This window comes from Eleutherodactylus coqui, chromosome 5 (genome assembly GCF_035609145.1).
Source record: "Eleutherodactylus coqui strain aEleCoq1 chromosome 5, aEleCoq1.hap1, whole genome shotgun sequence".
In the NCBI taxonomy this organism is placed as follows: Eukaryota; Metazoa; Chordata; class Amphibia; order Anura; family Eleutherodactylidae; genus Eleutherodactylus; species Eleutherodactylus coqui.
Window position 1 is genome coordinate 183320586 of NC_089841.1, and position 16480 is coordinate 183337065.

The window sequence follows — 16480 nt, forward strand, 5'->3', positions numbered from 1 at the left end:
GAATATGGCGTGGATCTGTCAGTTTAACCCTTTCCAATCCACTGTCTGACGTCTGAAGACATTCTGATTGAAGGCTGTACAGCTCCGATGTCAGAAGACGTCCGGCAGGGTATTCTTACTGTAGATTACTGGCCGCTCTGTTGTCGGGGGCCTCTCCAGCATGTCCCATACCACAGTTCTGGCTCTATCCTGCAGATGGCGCCATTGTATACTGGCAGAAAGAGAAAGCCCCCTAGGAAAGCCTGAATTCAAAATTGGATTGCAAAGGGTTAAAGACCATGTGAACACTACCGAAATGTAAATTGGTCACTAAAACAGTGGCCTTATAGTGTATGACCCCCTACCCACTGTGCACCCTCTTAGATAGATAACAAGGCTGAATAATTCTCTAGATCTCTCTGCCAAGACACATGAAGAATCATTTTTTGTAGAAGTGGGGGTCTAACACCTCTTTTTACAGCACATGAATGATGAATATGTAGAAAAATGTGGAATAGTTAAAAACTAAATGAATACTTTACCTTCATTATCTTGCAATGAGTTATATCTACAAGGTGATTTCTGTTTTATTCCTATTTAAAGATACATTTAAAACTATTCTTTTTTTCTTGCTGGAAACGTTTAGTGCATTTTGAGATCTCAAGTGACAGCAGAACTGAAGAGTTACATGTCTGCCTGCTTCCAAGGGCAATCGTGAGAATTTTGAAAGCAGTTGCACACATGACTGAAGAAAAAGATCGAATAATGCCTAAACCTATCAGCATAAAACAAGAAAGCTAAAAGTTACTCAACATTTCATGTAGATTGAAACATAGTTGTCAAAGTTGGAGAATTATTTTAAAGAAGGCTGCCAAACTATTTTTTTAACATAAGCCACAGCTATAAATATTAACACCCCCCCCCCCCTCATATATACAGCAGGAACACCCCCCCCCCCCCATATATTAGCTTTGATAGTGTTTCTTAAATTGTCACAAACATTTTAAACAACTTATGCTTATGTAATAGCCAATGTGATAACTAACTACCAAAAGTGCAAATCTAAAAATCCCTCTAAAGTGTTAGCCACTAGAAATCTCCCTTCCTTCTATTTTGCAGTCCACTGCCTGTTGTCCTGTAATGTCCATCTCTAGAAACGGAGTGTGTGTAACAGAGAGTTAGGGAGCAGAATAACCTACACAGTGGTACCCGTGTCAGTTTAGTGGGTGCAGATCTTAGATACGTGTTTTAGTATTTTGGTAATGTGATATTTATTTTCCTTTTTTTTTTTAATAGCAACACAAGACAGATTTGAACATGCGTTACAAGGTAAGTGACATCATGTGCCTGCATGTGCTACAATAAACCTCACCATTGTGATCCCCAGGATAGAAAGTGGAGTATAGAAATAAAAATAAAAACTATCCCGCACCTTGGCAGAAAACCAATCTTATTTATTCTTGTTAAAACAACGCGTTTCGACACAATGTGTCTTTTTCAAGTTCATACAAGCATTATCATATATGCTACCTTTTAGAGTGTGGGATAACATGTATGTGGGGCTCACTTCCCAATCAATCATGGGCGTGGTTTTTTTTTTCAATTAGGGTGATTTATTTATCATTTGTCTATCCACGGAGCTCTCATGGAATGCATTGCGTTCCATGGTTTTTTTCATTAAACTTTATTGTTTCGATTGTTTCTCCTATTCACACTATAATCCTGGTCAATTCTAAAAACTTCCCTATAAAATTATTATATAAGATTACTATCTAATTATTTTCCTATATTTTACATAAAAACTCTCTATTTTTTGTTATGTAGTTTTACTATATTTTTTATCTATTGTTTATTATTATAAAATCTTCCATAGAAAGTGATTAGAGTTATAAAAACAAAGGCAGCCTCTTGCCATCTTTACACATGGAGACATTTCCCATTGGGTCCAACTAGTGAGGTACACATTGCTGTAGAACAGATTAACATACAGGGATAACTTAATATAAATGGTCTTCGTCTTATATTTCTCGTGATTTATGCACATATTTTTCACATTACATAAGGAAAAGACTGAAGTCTATTAAGTTGGGTTTACATGGTACATTTAATGAACCATTGCTGGCTATATAGACCTTTAAAGAGGAACCTCACTTTCAAAAACCCCTTGACACGTCACAGCAACATGTAAAAGTTTTGATGAGTGGGGACTGGGTGCTGAGACACCCGCTGATTGCTGAAATGAAGGCACTGCAGCGCTCACCTGAGCACTTTATCATCGTTGCCTGTTGAATACATATATGTCCACAGAAGTCGATGCCTCCATCCTCTGCTGCCAAGAGGAACCGCCAGGCAATGATGATGGCTAAAGAGGCACATCCCTCGTGTTAGCGCTGTAGCCACTTCATTTCAGCGAGGATCTCCGCACTCAGGAACCCAATGGTCAAAAATTATGACATCACTCTGACATGTCAAAAGTTTTTTTAAAAGAACAGTTACTTTTTAAATATTAAAGGGGCCACATTTCTTTGGTAAGCACTAGAGATGAGCAAGCGTACTCGGTCAGGACAGATACTCGAGCGAGTATTGTCCTTACCGAGTACCTGCCTGCTCGCCCGCAAAAAATTGGGTGCCGGCGGGGGTGAGCAGGAGGGAGTGTGGGGGAGAGAGAGCTCTCCCCCCCATTACCCTCCGCCGCTCCCCGCCTCTTGCCGGCACCCGAATCTTTGCGGGCGAGCAGGCAGGTACTCGGTAAGGACAATACTCGCTCGAGTATCTGTCCTTACCGAGTATTCTCGCTCATCTTTAGTAAGTAGCTTATCCCTTTATCTTCTATTGACTTCATTAGGATTTTCAAATCTCTGCGTGAAGCTGATGGCGCTCACATTGAATTCAACTAGACTACAATGCCCTATCAGATCCACTCACAGAAATCTTTAAGTAAAGCCCCATTTACACACAAAAATGATCGCTCAAAATTTTCTCAAAAGATAGTTTGAGTGACAGTTTTGAGAAATCATTTTGCATAAGCTGCATTTTAATGGGCACTAGTGCCTAATAGTAGCTTATTAGCTTCTTTGCATATAAATGAAGCTACCTTCACTGTATGCAAATAACAGCAGGTGGTCTGTTATCCGCATACAGCTCAATTGTTCTCCCACGGGACAGCATATGAAAACAATATTATCAGGGCTCCCATAGAGAATCATAGCGTGTGGTCTCTGTTTTCAGCTGGCTGGCCGAATGATGGCTTTTATGCTTAACTAAAAGTCATCGTTTGGCCGAAAGCTTAACTATGGTAGCATTTACACGCAACGATTATCACTTAAAAGACATCCTTTGAACGAATTTTGAGCGATAATCGTTGCGTGTAAACGGGCCTAAAAGCAGGTGGACACAGTTCTTGCCATAAGCCCTTTGTTCTACATCAGACTGCTCCTGAACCTCCAACAATGACATCCTCTAACTTGTCTTAATGACATATCAAAAGATATTTAAAATTGTGCATATCTTGTATATATGAGATATACGAAAAAATAATGCCACGTTCACATCTGTGTTGTGGCATCCATTCATAACCAAAGCCACAACAATATGTCGGATGCATTGTATTACTATTTCCAATGGCACCCAGTGGACTCCATTGCATTATCTAAGGGTCTATTGGGGATGTGTTGTGATATGCATAGATTTGACCACAATAAGCTGTGTCATCAGGTAGGACTATTGAGAGAGACGTTGACAGTTGTGTGAATGGAGCTTGAGATAATTACAGGATAAAATAGTCTATAAATATATAGCATGTGTTCCCTATAAAATAAGAGAATACGACCTCTAGACATAAATCCCGGGGTTGTCTTCCTGTATCAAGTATTCAAAAAAATCTATTTAGCGACTTATTTGTTGAGTCCATTTGAGGGAAAGCTGAACGACAAGTGCAGAGATAGCAGAGCGTTATTGAGGTCAATCAGGCGTACATTTCTTTCAGCGGATTCACTACATTTCTTTCAAACCAAGAGCTCCACTTGAAGCGGCTTGTGGCTTTAGCTAATTGGTATAGATGGACTGATCTGTCAGTAGGGACATGCCCAGAGGTCCTATGACCAGTGAGTGACCTACTTACAGCATTCCCAGAGTTGGAGTACATAGCATGCAAAAACCGCCAATGATAACTGCTCTTTCAATAGACTTTCTTGGTGTAAACCAACTATATAATGGTCCTAGGAATTGGCAGTCTGTCGCTTCATTTAGGGCATATGAGATAGGGTTGTAAGTATGTTGTGAATACGTGTGCCCATGTATGTAATGTGTAAAACATACATTCTTTCTTTTGTCCAGTGGCAGAAGCAGCTGCAGAAACATCCTTGGAAGGAGGGAACATGGCATTAGCAATATTCATCCCAGTAGTGATCATTTCTGTGCTGCTTGGTGGAGCTTACATTTACATAACAAGGTAATTGTAGCAGACAATGTTCATCACTATACAATGAAAAGTATCCAGAAAAGCATTGTTTTAGCTTTGTAGGAGTATAGTTTACAAGGCTTGGCTCTTCTCATGCACTAGGTGCAGTTGATATCTCCACACTCCCCGCTGCTTCAACACTGCCTCTGGGTTCTTCCCACCTATGCATTATTTTCAGGCTGCTGCAACCAGTCACAAACCTGATTGCCTGCAGCAGCCTGTGATGTTTTGTTCACAGGTTGATTCAGCAGCTTGTAAACTGACCCAGGCAGGGTAAACCGAAAGGCAGTGCTATAGTAGCGGGGTGCTAAGGTGGGTGAGTATAGGCTAGTTTATTGTTTTTCTGCAAGGCCAGAATTTTTTTTTCAATATAACTTGGAGAATTCCTTTAAATGTCATGATTTTGTTTTGTTGTGTATGTTGGCATTGTACAGTATTCCATTTTAGTGCATTACTATAATTCCATAGTGGGCCCATCTAGCATTTATGGATGGCACTGTAGTTATAGAATTATAGCCATGTACAGCATTCACACAAATCACATTTACCAAAATGTCTTACTTTATAATCATGCTGTACTTGACAGTGCTGTCCTAGTTGAAAATTGTTAGTATTGACATAGATCAGTTAATTGTGCTAGCATGCTGATCACCCATATGACACTACTGTAGGGGCATGTGCAGAGGCGTAACTTGAAGCTTCTGGGCCCCAATGCAAAACCTGGAACGGGGCCCCCAACTATAATGCTTTACTCATAGCACTGGGCTCCCTATATGGAGAAGAGAGGCCTTATGGGCCCCCAAGGCTCCTGGGCCCGGGTGCAACCGCATCCCCTGCATCCCCTATAGTTACGCCCTTGGGCATGTGGACATCTTTATATAGCGTATGCAAGTGAGAAATGGCCCAATGGCTTTATAGCACCATGTATTGGAAGGTAGAATTCCTATAAGTCAACGTCTGAATTTTTAACAATGCATGCAACATGACTAAGAATATAAGCCAAACCAGAGCCTTATCCATAAGGCACAGTGCCATGCTTTAGGCCATTTGCTTTCTGTGTATAACACAGACAACACACAACTCCATTATAGCCTATGAGGCTATTCACATACACGGATCAATGTTGCATGTTGCATTCTTGTTCCTTTTCAAGGACAAGAATAAGACATGCAATGTGCAGCATCCATGTAGACCAGACAATGATGGGTCTACATGGATATACTGTCTGAGCGAGCTGTACCTGAGTTTCTCGGACACAACCCGCATACAGCCATGTGCCTACAGCCTAAGCAAAAGGCACCGATCTTCAGGCAGACTGTTTCTGGGTTTTTGCCCCTCATCAGAATTGGCTGAGTTGGCTTGGTGAGAGACCTTTAACATGGGTCTGGGGAAATAAAATTTTTCCTTGTGGACACCACCAATTTGGGTTAGGACACGTATAGGCTATGCAGTGCTCCTCTGGGAAATGAGGCATGGAAATGGGAGATAGTATTCCATATCTTTATAGATCCACATAACTGTGGACACATCAATGAGGATAAAATTCTGTAGGCTCCTTTGGCCACTTGTGATTAGTCTTATCCTCATACTAGAGGGGTTACAATATGTGGATATTTAAAAAAAAACACTAATCATGTGGACTTTAGTTTGCTTAAAAGGAGTCTGTCAGTTTGCACATGCAGTCTATTCTGCAGGCATGATGTTATAGAGCAGGAGGGGCTGAGCGGACTGATATATAGTTTTATGGGGTAAGATTCAGTAAAACTTGGTATATTCATTTATATCTCTGCTAACTCTGAGCTGAACAGTCCAGTCGGTGGTCCTATCAGTGACTGACAACTATCTGTGTATGACTGTACATATAGGGGTAGCTGCCAATCACTGATGGCTCCGCCCATTGGACTGTTCAGCTCAGAATGAGCAGAGATATAAATGAATACACTACAAGTTATACTGAATCTTTCCCCATAAAACTATATATCAATCTGCTCAGCTCCTCCTGCTCTATAACATGATGCCTACAGTTTGGACAGTGTGTTCAGGCCAACAGACTCCCTTTAAATGCGAACTTCAGATTTGATCCACAATATAAAATGATCCATGGTTAAAATCTACGTACAATGTTGAGTAACTCTGCATATACTTCCTTTACTTTCAATGACTGACAGCTAGAAACCAGTGGTAACCAAACAGTAGATTCCAATTTACCTGAAGATCTTAGAACAGGGATCCAGTAGAGCTTAATGTTAGTCAAGCAGCCTGTTCACTTGTTGGCTTCCAGCAAGAGAAACCAAGTAATCTTGTAGATGTGATACCTTTTAATGGCTAACAAAAATACATGATGTTATAGCGAGCTTTCGAACCCATCCAGGGTTATGCTTCAGACTTAAACAAAAAGCCTGAAGCAGGACCCTGCGTTGCCTCGAAAGCTTGCATTAACATCATGTATTTTTGTTAGACATTAAAAGCTATCACATCTACAAGATTACTTGGTTTCTCTTGCCGAGAACAATCCCATTTTGCTCTACTGGCTAACACCGTACCAAACTTTTTTTTTATTATACTTGTTGCCTTCAATACAGACCTAAAAAAATTGTCAGTGTGTAGGGATTATTACAGATATTACAATGGCACTGAAGTGTCTGAAAAATGGACATGCAAAAAATGATGTGGTGCCCTTTGCGTGCCACTTGTGCGTGGTCTCACGGTAGATCACCTAACTCAGGTTCTGCAAAACTATATCCAATATTAATAAAGTTTGGTTACTTCTGAGTTAGACAGTTACTTTTAAGGAGCCATCAACAACTGACATGAGTGCCGATGACAGAGGCTCAGACTGACACCATGTTCCCTCTGAGGATATACCCCATAGTTACTTATTACATTTAGCTTATTAAGACACTGAGTGAGGGAGGGGGAGTGAGTGAGAAGGAGAAGCCCTATAGCATTCAGTCATTTATAGCCAAAGTACTTGTGACAAGGAGAATTCAAAGTAAATGCCCAATGGGAACTCACTTCAAATTTTATAGAGGGCAGGACAAAATGCACAAAATTAAATCTATTTAATGTAAGCATACATAATCTGTTCATATAGCACCTATGTACTTACTACAATATTCTGATGGCTATACGGTACAGAGGTAGCAGAGTTCAATTTGTCCCTGAAAGCTTTCTTTTCTGTAATGTAAGAGATTTAAGTCCAGCCCTTGTGTTAACTACAGTAACACATCATGACACAAAGTTGTGCCACACTGCAACCTTACTATTGCAACATCTGCATTAAACAAATTCTTAAGCTTTAATGTAACAGAGCTAGACTTTAATACATAAGCCTACATACATATGATACATTACAGAAGTCTTGAGTATATGATACATTGTGTCTTGAGTGTATGAGGATTACAGAGTAGTACCGATCTATGGTAAAAAATGAACTTGGAAACCATAGGCTGAATACTGATCAGGTATTCTAATGTACGGACAATCGGTGCTACGTTTCCAGCCTGGATCTCACTTTTTCTTACCAAATCTTGGACATTAGCGTTGAAATGCTGACATCTGCTGGTCAATCTGTGTACTGCTGATTGCTAAACAGTATTACATTTATCAAAGTGCCAGTATATTTAGAATAGGGGGAGCTTGGCAGGAAAAAAAAACCCCAGGGCAATGAATGTGGCTTCTAATAAATGCTGTATGGCTAGAAATATAGAAGTTACTCACTAGTAGTCTCACGCATAGCGATTTTAGGGGAAAATCCTTTTTTTGATACTTTTTTTTTGTTGCAAAAACACTGCAGTCAGATGTTAGCTGTAGATCGAGTTAAGAAATGTACTACAATAAGTGCATTATTTGGTGCTATTTTTCCTCCATTTTTGTACATTTGCTTGGTTCCATGGCATATTTTTCGAAATGCAGCAGACTCTAGGTGTGTTATTTTTGTTTCAGATGTTTTCCTATAAACTTCTGTGTAAGAAAAAAATGCCTGCTAAATATGCCTGATAGACTGATAGAAATAAGTGACCAAAAAAGGCCACTTTTAACAACATCTACAAATGCATAAATGTAATTAATTCAGTGGTGCGTTTTTTACCAAGCTCAAAAAAACTACCATCCATACTGCTGATACTAGAAAATGCTGCAGATCTTCGGCAGCCAAGTCCTTTGCAGAAAATCTGCAGCACTTCTGCTTCGTGTGAATAAACCCTTATGGTATTCTATCATAAATCTCTTTTTCTGCATCAACAATGGGAACAACTCCAAGAACAAGGAAAAGTATACCCAAGTGAATGCCTTCCGTTCTGTAGGATAACAGATGGGAGAGACTATAGATTTAAGTAAATTTGCAGTATAGGGATAATAAATGCAGTGATGTCACAGTGCAAAAATAACAACAAAGTGATGTCATAGTACAGGAATAAAAACACAATGATCTCATAGTACAGGGATAGTAGTACAATGTATCACTATGCTGGGGAATACACAAAGTGATGCCACTAAACTGGACAATTAAACACAGTGAAGTGACGGACAAGGATAATAAACACTGTGAGGTCATAGAAAAAGGTAATTGCACACTGTGATGTCATAAAACAGGTATAATATACATAATGATGTAGTAGCTAATGCCTACGGACCACAATGATGTCACAGAACAGGGATGATGAACATATTGGTGCCATGGCTGTGGGAGAATCCCCACATTTCACCCGCAAGGGAACACCTCCAGCCGCGCTGCTGTGGAATCCCTCCATCTCCCCTGCAGGGGAATCCCTGCAGCTGCGCTGAGATGAAGAGAGTCCCCAGTAATGAAGGGAAAGCCCGGGGAGATAAAGGGAAGCCCCAAGGAGTCCCCTCATCTCTCTCTCCAGCATATTTTCAGAACACATAATTATTATTGATGCGTTCAACTAAAAGGTATTTTTTGTTCAGGAGGAACTAAAATTTGAGGGAAAGAAAAGAAAACTGTTTCTCATTTCTAAACCAAAAAAAAACATGACACTATGATAAAAAGTTTCTTTTGGTTAGTCTGTTGTCTTATTCTGTAGTAATGTTATTACTGGCGCAGAATGTTTTGTCAGCGGGGAATGCATTAAATTTACGAGTTATTCAGTATCTACTATTCAAGGCTGTTCTGATCTCTTGATGTTAGCTGCTGCTGTTTATGTCCAAGGCCGCTCGCCTTCTATCTCCAGCTAGAAAAATCTACTTATTTACGGGTTTGCTGGTAATAAACAGTAATGCACATACACAATGACTACATTACACTGACATAAGCAATAAAGGCAAGGATCACTAAGACAAAAGCACTTTTCTATAGACATTTGAGTGACTGCATTCAGAGGCAGAGGGAACAACATCAATACCTCCTGAGAAATAATCACTCAGATGTTCTGTTCCTTCTGTGAACAAAAACCCTTTTGTGTGTTTTATAGGTGATAATATATTGTATATGGAAGCCGATGTTCTATAAAGTAACCATTTAGAATCCATAGGGCCACCTTCACAGGTCCGCTGCGGGACCTCTGCCAGCGGAATCGCTGTGGATATTCTGTAGCATTTACAGTATAAGCCATGCGGATTTCAAAAAATCTCCTTCACATGGTGTGGATATTTTCCGCAATGAATCCAGTGTTTTTGTAAAACGCGGCGGATTCTCATTCTGTAACATCTATTTATGCTATGGAATCACACTGCAGGATTCAACCTTTGAAACACAAGGTTTCCACAAGTGAAAACACTGCCAAATCCGCAGATTTGGCCATTGTGGAATTCTAGCGGAATTGCTGCGGGTATTCCATGGCAATTTGTGGGCATTATCGCTTGCACTGTAATGGGGTAATGATCCATGCCAACAGCCAATTCAGTCCTTGTGACTTACTTTTGTGTTAGCCTGAAACATAGCTTGTTAGGGCTCATTCCCATGGGCATATATGTAAAACAGTGAGCGCATGAGTCAGCATTATACCGCCATGGGAGCTGGCGGTGAGCCGGCTATTGGCGCGTATGGCAGCAGTAGCGCACTGTGAAGGGCAGAGTATCTCACGTGGGCTGTCATGTGCAGTGGGACTTGTTTTTTTGTTTTTTTTTAATTCCCCGCTCTGTCTCAATGTATTGCATATGGACAGAGTTGGATATGCTACCCATAAAGAACAGTAGGGCTGTATGCGCATAATACGCGGTGAAATAGAGCATGCTACAATCTTTATAACTCGCAGTGTATGTGTGCTAATGTAAATGGATCAACGAAATTTATTGACCTCATTCAACGTGTATTACACAGGCGTACATTTTGTGCGTAATACGCGGTGAAATTGCGTTCGTAGAAATGAGCCCTAAATGTTTGTCACGGTGCATATATAACTGAAATACATATAGTATATACAAGCATTTGAATCTGGAGTGCCATCTTTGTGATGCCGGAGAGATGAATAAGACCCATACAAGTCAGGGGCGTAACTATAGAAGATGCAGGGGATGCGGTTGCACCCGGGCCCAGGGGATGCGGTTGCACCCGGGCCCAGGGGATGCGGTTGCACCCGGGCCCAGGAGCCTTAGGGGGCCCATAAGGCCTCTCTTCTCCATATAGGTAACCCAGTACTATGAGTAAAGCATTATAGATGGGGGCCCAGTTACAAGTTTTGCATCGGGGTCCGGGAGCTTCAAGTTACGCCTCTGATACAAGTGTTAAGGTTCTGTGTGAATGCAGTACAGATGGTCCCCAACTTGCGAACAGGTTCCGTTCCAGGAAGCTGTTCGCAAGTCCATTTTGTTCGCAAGTCGAACAAATGGTTGTATGGAGGGGATCGCGGGTGGATCCCGCTCCATACAACGTCGGGTGCAGGCTGTTCTTACAGCGGGCACCCGGCGGCAGCAGTTCTGATGAGCCGCGCCGCTTGTCGGAACTGTTAACACTTTAAATACCGCTCTGACAGCGGTATTTAAAGTGTTAACAGTTCTGAAGAGCGGCGCGGCTCGTCGGAACTGCTGCCGCCGGGTGCCCGCTGTAAGAAACAGCCGGCACCCGACGTACGGGGGGCCCGTACAGCGTCCCACGATGAGATAGCAGGATGCTGTGTGGTTGCTAGGCAGCCGGGGACCTCCTGAAAGGCCCCAGGGCTGGCTATGCAGAGTGCCCACCAAGCGCACGGCTTGATAGGTGCTCTGCATAGACAGCCCTAGGGCCTTTCAGAAGGCCCCCGGCTGCCTAGCAGACGCGATCTGACCGGACAGGCTTCTATCAGGCTTGATAGAAGCTTGTCCGGTCCCTGCACAGTATGATGTAATGCCATAGCATTACATCATACTGTGCAGGGCAGATAGTTCGTATCTAGCGAAATTCGAAACTCGAATGTTCGCAAGTCGGGGACTATCTGTAATCGGGACAATCTCATTAGTTTTTTAGTGGCAAGACAGCGATCTCTTTTATGGTAACAATATGGCTGCTTCTGTTATGTATGTGCTGAGAAAACAGAAAAATTGCCATTGAGTCTACTACAAATTTATGTTCTTCAAAAAAGATTACTATATAATGTAAGATAAATGAAGAAATCTGATAGAGCTAACAGCCCTGTGCCCTTAAGACCTATCTAGATGAAAATGTACTATCCTGGAAGAAGAAAAAACATGAATTTAGTGCTTTTATTTCAAATATAACAGAGTACTAGAAATACTGGCACCACCTAAATGGATGCAGGAAACGCACACTTAGATTCAATATACCAAATCTAAAAGCAAAGAAGTGCGTCAAGCCTCCCGCACGCCAAGAGATACGGCTGCTACAAATAAGGCTCAATTACAAGGTTTATGAAATACAAAAATGCAGTAAAAGCACTGAAATTAGTGTCCAAACATGGAACACTAACACAATTGAACAAGGAGGTCAGTCCAATATAAGACTTTACCTTCCATACAACCTCCTCTAACAAATGCTTAACCTTCAAAATGTGTCCCCTAAGTGATGTTTTTGGGTTCTCAAAGTGTGCGGAGGCAGGAAATACAATAAAGAATGGTGTCTTTCACTTCGTGATGCCCTACTTATCTATCAGTCTTTTTAGGGGTCATTCACATTGGCGTCGGAGGGTCCACTAGGAACCTTCATCGCTTATTTCTGCTAGTAAAGAGTTTCCTGTAATCTCTGGCAAAGTGCCGGACTGCTGGACAGAAATTGAACGGACCCCCATTATATTTGATGAGGGACCATTCGGTGCAGATTTGTTTTGTTATAAGGCATTCAGGCAGCGGGTGCTGTTTTCCAGCCCCCCGAACAGAGCAGGAAAACTGAATTCCCTAATGCTGAAGTGAATGAGCCCTTACTACATTAGTAACCCAAGAGACAGCTGTAGACTGGAGCATTGCCATGTGGTACATGCGGTATGTTGATGTCACGGGGTAAAAATGGCAAATATTAGGCAATTGTTACAGCTGTCACAATCAAGATGTACATTTCACAAAATCCCTAGAGCTTCGCTGTATATTGTGTCCTTCTATTCTCTTGCACAGCAGGGTTTTCTAATAATCCTATGTTTTTCTTTTCAGATGCAGATATTATTCCAGCCTTCGCCTTCCTCTTATGTATTCTCATCCGTACAGTCAGATAACAGTAGAGACAGAGTTCGACAATCCAATCTATGAGACTGGGGTATGTGTCCATCTATGTGTTCAATTTACTTACCAATACTTTAGTCTGTCTTAAGGACCTTCTACGCGGCCAATAATCATTTGGATTACCGTCATCCAACAAGAACCTGAATGATTATGGTTCACTGTAAATGCATACATGCTTTTTATTGTATTCTTTTGGGGAGGCAAGCAAAAAAATAGCAATTGTGGCATTACTTTTGAAAATTATTTTTACTGCATTCATCATGTGAGATAAGTAACAAAATAGTTTCATTGTTTGGGTCATTACAAATGCGGAAATATCTATTGTGTGTTGCTTTTTTAAAAAAATTTTAATACATATTTTAGCCATTTAAAAAGAGGGGTTTGTAGGGAAAAATTTACTTATTTTCAACTGTATTTTTTTAATTAAAAATTATTGAAGTTTTGGCTCTATTTTGTAGTCTCTCAAGAGCACTTGAAGATATATCATTTGATTGCTAGGGTAGTACATTGTACTATGCCTAAGACAGCAGTCTAAATAGGCTAAGTTACATGGTAGACACTAAGGCTTTTGCCAGGCCTCCAGCAGCCATGGGAATACATTGTTACCTTGTGATGGCATTGAGGGGTACTAATAGGTGACCAAAGGAGCCTCCTCCCCTATCGTCTGTTTACATGCTGCAGTTGCTATTAATTGTCATATGTAAGGGGTTACACATCCAGGTTCTGAGGCTCCTCTGCTCCTGGACGTTAGAGCAGGAGCCTGGCAGTCAGCAGTCAGCTAAGCCACTGCCTTAACAAGATGTGTGTGCAAGTTTAGTAAAGTCAGTAAAAAGGCGTATTTGCCACCATTGAGGGGGTTGATATTGCCCATAAAGCCTTGCAACAGGCAGTGCTTGAAAGGCATCTATATATGACAGCCCTGATAGCCATTAATAGACTCCAGGCTGTCGGTGTGGCTCATTTGAACCCCTGATTGCATTGCAGGAGTGCTGATGGGGTGTGGGGAGAAGTCACCCCTTCTTGCTGACTGTTTAACTCTGATCGTGGCAGTTGCCGACTGATGTCAGCTGTCAAAGACAGCTGGTAGCCACCGGATATGGAGCAGACTCGGCTACCAAGCCTCTCCATACACCCTTCATGACCTTTCATATTTATGTCATATGATCAGGAAGGGGTTAAGTAGGAATATGTATTAAAGTATTTCCACCACCATTTGTCTTAAATGCAGGAAATTCAGCTTTGTAATAGAATATTAACTTGGTGCTGAACAAAATTCCAACGTTTTGCTTACCTATATTGCCAGGAAAATTAGCTTTGTTGGCCATAATAACCAGTTACACCTCTGCTTTCATTTCCTTGACTGCACTGTGATTGGTTGCTATAAGTAACAAGTAAGGATTTTGTGCTACACAGTTTTGATAAATGAAGTTCACTATTCCTTAAGCTGAATCATCAAGTAGGTTGCGCTTTATTCTCTCTACAAACTCAGGTGAACCTTTGATCAATCATCCTTGGGGGTTTTATGCAAATAGATTACGTTCCAAAGCCAGAATGAACTTCATGAAATTCTATCCACATGGCCAGAACACATTTGTAATCCAGGACTTCCCAATTTGACGTGAATATTTCATGATACACCACATCCATTATTGATCTAGATGATTTACTAATTTCACCTTGGACTTAAAACAAAAACTGTCACTATGAGAGAGATTATAGAATCCTAGAATGGTAGAGTTGGAAGGGACCTCCAGGGTCATCGGATCCAGCCCCCTGCTCAGTGCAGGATTTACTAAATCATCCCAGACAGATATTTGTCCAGCCTTTGTTTGAACACTTCCATTGAAGGAGAACTCACCACTTCCCGTGGTAACCTGTTCCACTCATTGATCACCCTCACTCTCTAATATCTAATTTGTGTTTCCTCCCTTTCGGTTTCACCCCATTGCTTCTAGTCTTTCCTTGAGAATATGGCTGATCCCTCTGCACTGTGACAGCCCTTCAGATATTTGTAGACTGCTATTAAGTCTCCTCTCAGCCTTCTTTTTTGCAAGCTAAACATTCCCAGATCCTTTAACCGTTCCTCATAAGACATGATTTGCAGACCGTTCATCATCTTGGTAACTCTTCTCTGAACTTGCTCCAGTTTATCTATGTCCTTTTTAAAGTGGGGTGCCCAGAACTGGGTACAGTATTCCAGATGATGTCTGACTAAGGAAGAGTAGAGGGGGATAATGACCTCACATGATCTAGACTCTATGCTTCTCTTAGTACATCCCAGAATTGTGTTTGCCTTTAAAGATGTATTCCCATATGACATACTGCGGCGATGGCTGATGACTAGGATATGCTATCACTTTATGATCGATGGGAATTTCTAGGACTGCTGCAGATCCAAAGAATGAAAGGACTGCATCACTCATTCAGCACTGCGGCCTTCAGTCTTTACCTGCACAGCTGCTTACTGGCAGACGAAGATCGTGTGATACATCACGCCACTCCACATTACCATGAAGGATTCCTTTTTTTGCACGTTGGTTGGCCGTTTACTGGGAGTAATTGTTTCCCCTAATTTAGTGCTATTAGGGTATCATACTCATATGCTTATTCTGATAGAGCTTTCACAGCTCTTTAAAATGTCCTAGCGCCAATTCAATATGCTGCTTCTTTTGTTTCAGGAAACAAGAGAATATGAAGTTTCAATATAGAAGTCGAGGTTTCATAGGAATACAAGCTCCGGACACTTTCAATCAAGACGTCAGTTCTGCAACATGATAAACCTTCTCAGTGCTTAATCCAGAGACGACGTGGAGTTGAAATGAACCTTTTAGTATTTTAGTTGTATTTCCTTTTGACTCTTTCTTGAAGATTTCCATCTCTGTATTTATAACATTTACATTTAGGAGACTAGATGTGTTTTAGGAAACACTGTTATGTTGCAGGGTACAAGTAAAAACTTACATCAGAATAAGGACAGCTAATGCTTCCGGGATTAATCTAACATAAAACTAGTAAAACTGCAGTGGTAATAAAGTGATAGCCCTCAGCTTCTCAGGATTTGCTTCAAGACTCGAGCATTTGAATCCTAGCTTAATGTGTGCTATAGAACTAACTGGCAAACGATATTAGCAAACGTTTATGGCGCCTTATGCACTTTATAGTATTGCACATGAAACAAAATTGCAACGTGTTGGAGACAAATAGGGAAACATTTTCAACCTTTTTGGGGGAAGTTTTTCAAAATAGTACCCAAAAGTGAGACGTAATTAATAAAATTGAGCAAAGTCAATTATCATAAAAAATTGAGGAGTCACAAAAAGTGTATATTGACAAGATCCGGAACAAGCGGTTCTATAAATTAAAATAGTATTTCATTTATGCCTCTATCACTATTTCAGTGGTTTGCATCCCAACAGCCATTGTTCTAATACCCCCATC

The 16480-nt window shown here is 41.0% G+C and overlaps 1 protein-coding gene across 1 annotated transcript in view; it reads left to right on the top strand.

The window, feature by feature from the left end:
- SEZ6L (seizure related 6 homolog like) overlaps nucleotides 1–15856 on the top strand; it is a 387992-nt gene extending 372136 nt beyond the window's left edge. The window contains exons 14-17 of the mRNA XM_066604979.1: nucleotides 1276–1308; nucleotides 4315–4429; nucleotides 12974–13076; nucleotides 15721–15856. Of these exons, the coding sequence (XP_066461076.1) occupies nucleotides 1276–1308; nucleotides 4315–4429; nucleotides 12974–13076; nucleotides 15721–15750 (281 nt within the window). The 3' untranslated portion in view covers nucleotides 15751–15856. The remainder of the gene's footprint in view (nucleotides 1–1275; nucleotides 1309–4314; nucleotides 4430–12973; nucleotides 13077–15720) is intronic.
- Nucleotides 15857–16480: the final 624 nt, after the last annotated feature.